Source organism: Coffea eugenioides, chromosome 8, assembly GCF_003713205.1.
Source record: "Coffea eugenioides isolate CCC68of chromosome 8, Ceug_1.0, whole genome shotgun sequence".
NCBI lineage: Eukaryota > Viridiplantae > Streptophyta > Magnoliopsida > Gentianales > Rubiaceae > Coffea > Coffea eugenioides.
The window spans coordinates 6,184,332-6,190,635 of NC_040042.1; the positions used below are offsets into that span (position 1 = coordinate 6,184,332).

General features: G+C 35.8%; 1 protein-coding gene across 1 annotated transcript; it reads left to right on the forward strand.

The window, feature by feature from the left end:
* Positions 1 to 1,705: 1,705 nt before the first annotated feature.
* LOC113780083 (probable LRR receptor-like serine/threonine-protein kinase At3g47570) lies at positions 1,706 to 4,951 on the forward strand. Its single transcript, XM_027325902.1, has 2 exons — positions 1,706 to 4,415; positions 4,554 to 4,951. The coding sequence occupies exons 1-2, from the start codon at positions 1,706 to 1,708 to the stop codon at positions 4,949 to 4,951; spliced, it is 3,108 nt and encodes a 1,035-aa protein (XP_027181703.1).
* Positions 4,952 to 6,304: the final 1,353 nt, after the last annotated feature.

Genomic DNA, 6,304 nt, shown 5'->3' on the forward strand with positions numbered 1-6,304 from the left:
AATTAGTGACTGCGTATTCCTTTTGTTGTGCAAAACAAAACTTCGTTCTCTATAAATGAATTTTATTGACTGTCAAATACTACTAATTATAGCAAGATGAAATGGGTAAGAGTGGAAGAGGAATCAATGTCCAATCTCCAAGAGTTTGCTATTGTTGGTAGCAAACTTATGGAGGACCTGCCTTTAGGCCTCCAAAACTTGACCCGGCTTAAACTTCTTGGGTTGGTTGATATGTCTGATGAGCTAATCCACAAAGTGCAGAATTTGGATAATCAAAGTGAAGATTATCAGACAATTTCTCATATCCCTCAAGTTTGGACTGGACACTGGATAAATGGTGAATGGAAAGCAGAGTTCCTCTAAGAAAAGATAGGTGACGGACAATCTCTTGCGATCGTCAACATTTGAATTATGGTGTTTGTTGTCAATTGCTTTTTCCTACTTCTTATTCTTGTAATAAAATCATGACTCTGTATTGCTATTCAACCATAATTAGTTCCTTAGATAGTTAGACATATATGTGTTTCTACATGTATGAAGATTTGGTTTGTATAATTATCTTGATTCTTGGTTAAGAATGTTTTGGTTTAGTAAAAAGATATAGAGACAAGTAGCATCTAAACATTGTGGGATTGCCTATTACGGCAATTGCAAGTTCAATTTTCCCTCTTCTATAATTGAAAATGGAGAATAAATTAGTAATATGGATAAATTTTCATTAGGAGTAGGGAAACCTCGCAAATTCATAAAGGGTATATACATTATTTCCTAAACTTCTACAGAATTTGTGGTGAGGTTTTCCTTTTTGATTTATTACTAAATCCTTTTTTTTTCCCTTGTGGCTTTCTTTTATTTTGAAATATTGTCCTAGCGTCATTCTTTGGATTAGGAACCCGAATTTATATTTGATGGATTAAGCAGAAAAATAAAATATTTTGGAAAATGTGAGAAACTATATTTATCATTTTTCCTAATAATAGATTATTAAGGATTTTAAAGTCCAAAAAGATAGTGGAGAATACTGAGATTTTCAACTTGTTTCAATGATCAAGACTGGACCTCTGCGCTCTTGCCAAGTCCAAATTATGTGATATAATAACAGATATTGATATATCACCCTGTGGCGTTGCAATCCCCCTTACCTGGTTTAAAGGTAACTGCTTTAAGGTATGCGGATATCTTTTATGATATCATTCTTCTTTTCCCAAGAACAAATACATACCTTGACAAAAGTTTACAGAACCAGCTGAGTTGGCCACCAAGAATTTAAAGCTCCCCTTGGATATAGCGCCTACATTCTTATCTAAGCTTGCAGCGTAGATGCCAACCCAAATTCCAAACTAAGTAAATGGAAAATTTGACTTAAAGGATTACATGAATTAGCAGTTCAAAAAGTTGACTATTGGAGGTGATATTCTTGCTAAATGCAAAGGTTCAACTAAAGATAACTAATCTAAAAATGCAAATACATAAATTCCACTCTTGCACATTTTCGTCCCCTGTTCCTCACTCACTTCGATGCATGATACCAAGGGAAAGGTCATTTTCCTGCTTACGCCATGAACAGGAAGAGAGGATACTAGTCAACTTCTTATGAAACATCAACACAGGAGAAGATGCATATGCTTTTGTTGCATATATGCGCTATCCTCATTCTGAGTAGTTAACTACCATCTGCTTTTCTGAGCTTTAATTCTTGTACGCAATGGCATATGAAAGGAAGAATTTCAGGCTAGCAAGCTCATCTTGTTTTTTGTTTTATACTCTCTTTCATATCTTTATTATTGCTTCTGCTGCTGCAATTCATTTTGAGACGAGTAATGAGACAGACCACCAATCTCTGCTTGACATCAAGGGTCTAATAAAAGGAGATTCATTCCAGGCTCTGAGCTCCTGGAATGATTCCATTCATTTTTGTGATTGGCGTGGAGTCACATGTGGCCGGCTTCATCAAAGAGTCACTGTCTTGAATATGTCATCATTTCACTTGGTTGGTTCTCTTTCTCCCTCCATAGGAAACCTTACCTTTCTCAGAGAACTCAATATTCAGGATAACAATTTTCATGGTATGATTCCTGAAGAAGTAGGCAGACTTTTTCGGCTTCAATATCTTCGTTTTGCCAATAATTCCTTTGAGGGAGTACTTCCATTAAATATCACGGGTTGTTCAGAGCTAAGTATTCTTGATTTAAGGGGTAACAGGCTCATCGGGGGAATTCGAGATGACTTGAGCACTTTATCTAAGCTTTATGCTCTGAGCCTTTCCAGGAATAATTTCTCAGGCAGCATTCCACCATCTATGGGTAATATTTCCTCTCTTCAAATACTAAGCATATCAAGAAACAATCTAGGTGGAAATATTCCAGCTGAGATTGGCTGGCTTTCAAATCTGCATGTCCTTGAGCTGTCCTCAAATAAACTTTCAGGTGCAGTTCCTCCTCAGCTCTACAACATTTCGACACTCCAGATCTTTTCTATTACTAACAATCTATTAAGTGGACAGTTTCCTGCTACTGTGGGATTGACTCTTCCAAACCTTACTTTATTTTTGGCTGATTTGAACCAATTCTTTGGATCAATTCCCACTACATTAGCAAATGCTTCAGGGCTCATAAAAATTAGCATAGGAGACAATTCACTCACAGGACCAATTCCACAAAATCTAGGTAGCCTGAAAGAACTTCAGGTTTTACATTTTGGCCATAATCCCCTTGGAACTGATAAAGCAAATGATATTAGCTTTATTTCCTCCTTAACAAATTGCACAAATCTACAAATATTGAGTTTGTCAAGAATTCAAATTGGAGGCATACTACCAACTGCCATTGCCAATCTTTCAACCAAACTCACATCTTTGTGGCTGAATGATAACATTATATCTGGTAGCTTACCTTCTGGGATTGGAAACCTTGCAAGCTTGGGCTATCTCGATGTACGTAACAATTCTCTATCAGGCATTATTCCTGATTCTGTGGGGAAACTTGTTAAAATGCAGGAGCTTTATCTGTCTGAAAATAGCTTCACAGGAGAAATTCCTTCAACAATCGGTGACATTTCTGAACTACAGATTCTTGTATTAGAACAGAACATGCTTACAGGTAACATTCCTGTTTCTTTGAGTAACTGCAGTAACTTGCAAGAATTTACTGTTAGTCAGAATCGCCTAAGTGGAGCTTTACCTAAAGAACTCCTTGGTCTTTCATCTCTCTCTCTTGGCCTCCTCTTAGCTCAAAACCAATTCACCGGATCATTACCATCAGAAGTTGGCAATATGAAGAATCTAGTGTCATTGGATATTTCAGAAAACAAATTATCTGGTGAAATTCCAACCTCTATTGATGGTTGTGAGATGTTGGAAAATCTTAGGTTGAAAGGTAACTTTTTGGAAGGCTCTGTACCTTCTACTTTAGGAGAATTGAAAAGCATTCAGGTCATAGATCTATCTCAGAATAATTTGTCAGGGCAAATCCCAGCTTCTTTGGCAAAATTAAACTTCATCACCACTCTAAATCTTTCCTATAATATGCTAGAGGGTGAAGTGCCAATGGATGGGATCTTTGCAAACTATAGTGCCTTTTCAGCACTGGGGAATGGAAAGCTATGCGGAGGAATCAAAGCATTGAACTTATCATCTTGTCCTAAACCTACCAAAAAGAAAGCAAAGCTGGCTACTCGTATAGTAATAGCCATTGCCATTACTATTCCTCTAGCTATAGTTTTACTACTCATATCTACCTATGCAATTCATAGACTAAGAAGCTCAAAACAACAATTACCTTTTACCTCTGCAGTAGAAAAACAGAATCAGAAGCTCTCATATGCAGAATTATATGATTCCACCAATGGTTTTTCTTCAGAAAATTTGATTGGTGAAGGTAAATATGGCTCTGTTTACAAAGGGGTCCTCAAACCTGATGAGCAAATGGTTGCTGTTAAGGTTCTTAAGCTCCACCAACATGGTGCCCATAAGAGCTTCTTGGCTGAATGTGCAGCATTGAGAAACATCCGCCATCGAAACCTTGTCAAGATCATAACGTCTTGTTCAAGTTTAGACTTCAAACACAACGATTTCAAAGCTTTGATTTTCAAATATGTGCCCAATGGAAGTTTAGAGAATTGGCTACATCCAAGTTCAGCTGAGGAAGAAGGACAAAGCCTAATGAAGCTCCAGTTGATACAAAGACTGAATATTGCAATCGACATTGCGTCCGCCTTGGATTACCTTCATAACCATTGTGGGACACCGATTATCCACTGTGATCTAAAGCCGAGCAACATACTTCTAGGTGATGATTTTCACGCCTTGGTTAGTGATTTTGGCCTAGCAAAATTTCTTTCCTCCATTGAAGGTAAATCCCATCAACATCAAAGCAGCTCAGTAGCAATTAGAGGAACAGTTGGATATGTTGCTCCAGGTACAATTACATGCCTTCTTAAGTTTGAATAATATTTCAGTTAGAATGTCTGAGATGTCCACAATTATTCGACCTTTCAATCCCTTCAGCATTTCAGCTAATAATTCTTGTCCGTCCTCCTGGAACTTGAAATTGCAGAATATGGCATGGGTGGAGAGGTATCAACACAAGGAGATGTATACAGCTATGGTATTCTATTGCTTGAATTGTTTACAGGGAAAAGGCCTACTGACAGCATGTTCACAGAAGATTTTAGTCTCCATAGTTATGTTAAGATGGCTCTTCCCCATCAGGTAATGGAAATTGTTGATCCAAAGATCTCAAAGGAAGCAGAATCCATACCAGGTATAATCCCCAAAACAAGCAAAGGCGGCAGCATCAGTCAGGAGGAATGCTACCTATCGATGTTTCGGATTGGTGTTTCATGCTCCGCAGAAATTCAGAGGGACAGAATGAATATTAAAGATGTCCTCAGTGGATTACAAGCAATCAGGAATGAGTTTGTTCAGGTTATAAATGAGAGCCAAATGAGATGAGGTGGAGCTATGTGAATTATAGTTCTTAGTTGTAGACAAATCTTATACATTCCACTCTTTAAATGCTTTGAAGCAGTACTCAATTTGATTAAATCTATAAAGTTAAAGAAATTTTTGTGATGTGTGTAAAAGCAATCAACAAGAAGCTCCTATTTACAATCCAGAGTTGGTTAATTTCTTCTTAGAATTGTACTTCTAGTAACCTAAAAAGAGTTATCCACCTTGATTTTTCTTATTCTCTCGTACTCATAAAATTGATAGATCAGTAAGGACACCAGTTTGTACGAAGCTGTTGAGGGAGCAAGAAGATGGACAACATCATTATTCAGAAAATCAAGAATTGCAATTGCAAGTAAGAATCTGTTGGCTGTGGGAGCAGTACTAGAGGTCGGACATGCGCACATTTTGGTGACTGAGTTCCAAGCAAGGGAAGGGAATGCAAGAGTTCAAAATTCTTCAAAACAAAGTTTGACTAGTCAATTAGTGACAGAGTATTCCTTTTGTTTTACAAAACAAAACTTCTGATTCAGCATTCTAAAATCCACACTTTACCTAAGCGGAATCGATTTGGAAAATGTTCATGTAATCCATCCAGATGTGATTTATGTGATTCTCAAGAAACCAATTTGGAAAGGCCGTAAAAAAGAAAAATCTAAAAAATGGGATAACTTCGTGTACACACCAATAAACAAATATATATATATATATATATATCAAAAGAAATTAAACCACAACATATATATATATGTATATATATATTACAAGTAAGAAGTTTTGAATCTAGGAACTCCTATTAACATCACTGTGGAGCAGGACAGAGAAAAGCTATTAAAAGTAGTGACCAAAAAGTAGAAGAAGTTTCACACAAGGTCTATTGCACTTTTAGAAGAAATAACATGTATGCCCCTCAACAACTTATGGGCATTTGTATGCATCCAAAAATTGTCATTAATATGGTATAAAATTTATTTTTTATGTAATTACATTTATTATAAATTTATCAAAGAATTTTGGTTTATAAGGTTATTTTAATTTAGTAGTTACAATATTTAGAGTTGTTATATTGGCAAAATGAGATTAAATAGTCAGAGCAAAAATTATTTTTTTAAGGACAAAATAGAAAGTTTAAAAAATGACATAAAAAAGTTTACACGAACTGTGATCCCTCTAACTTTATATGTTGCATAGATAGTGGCTTTTTTAACTGGAATCAAAATAATAGATGAATTATTAGAAACATAATTAACATAATGCTTCAAAAAACCTGAATCGTGAAATAATTGATCTGGTAGATTTTAATTTAAATTTAGAAATTAGATAAGTAATCTTATATGTAACATTGTGACTTTTAAA

Coding starts and splice junctions, on each gene's coding strand:
- LOC113780083 (XM_027325902.1), top strand. CDS start 1,706: ATGGCATATGAAAGGAAGAATTTCAGGCTAGCAAGCTCATCTTGTTTT. Junction 4,416..4,553: donor AGTTGGATATGTTGCTCCAG/GTACAATTACAT, acceptor TTGAAATTGCAG/AATATGGCATGGGTGGAGAG.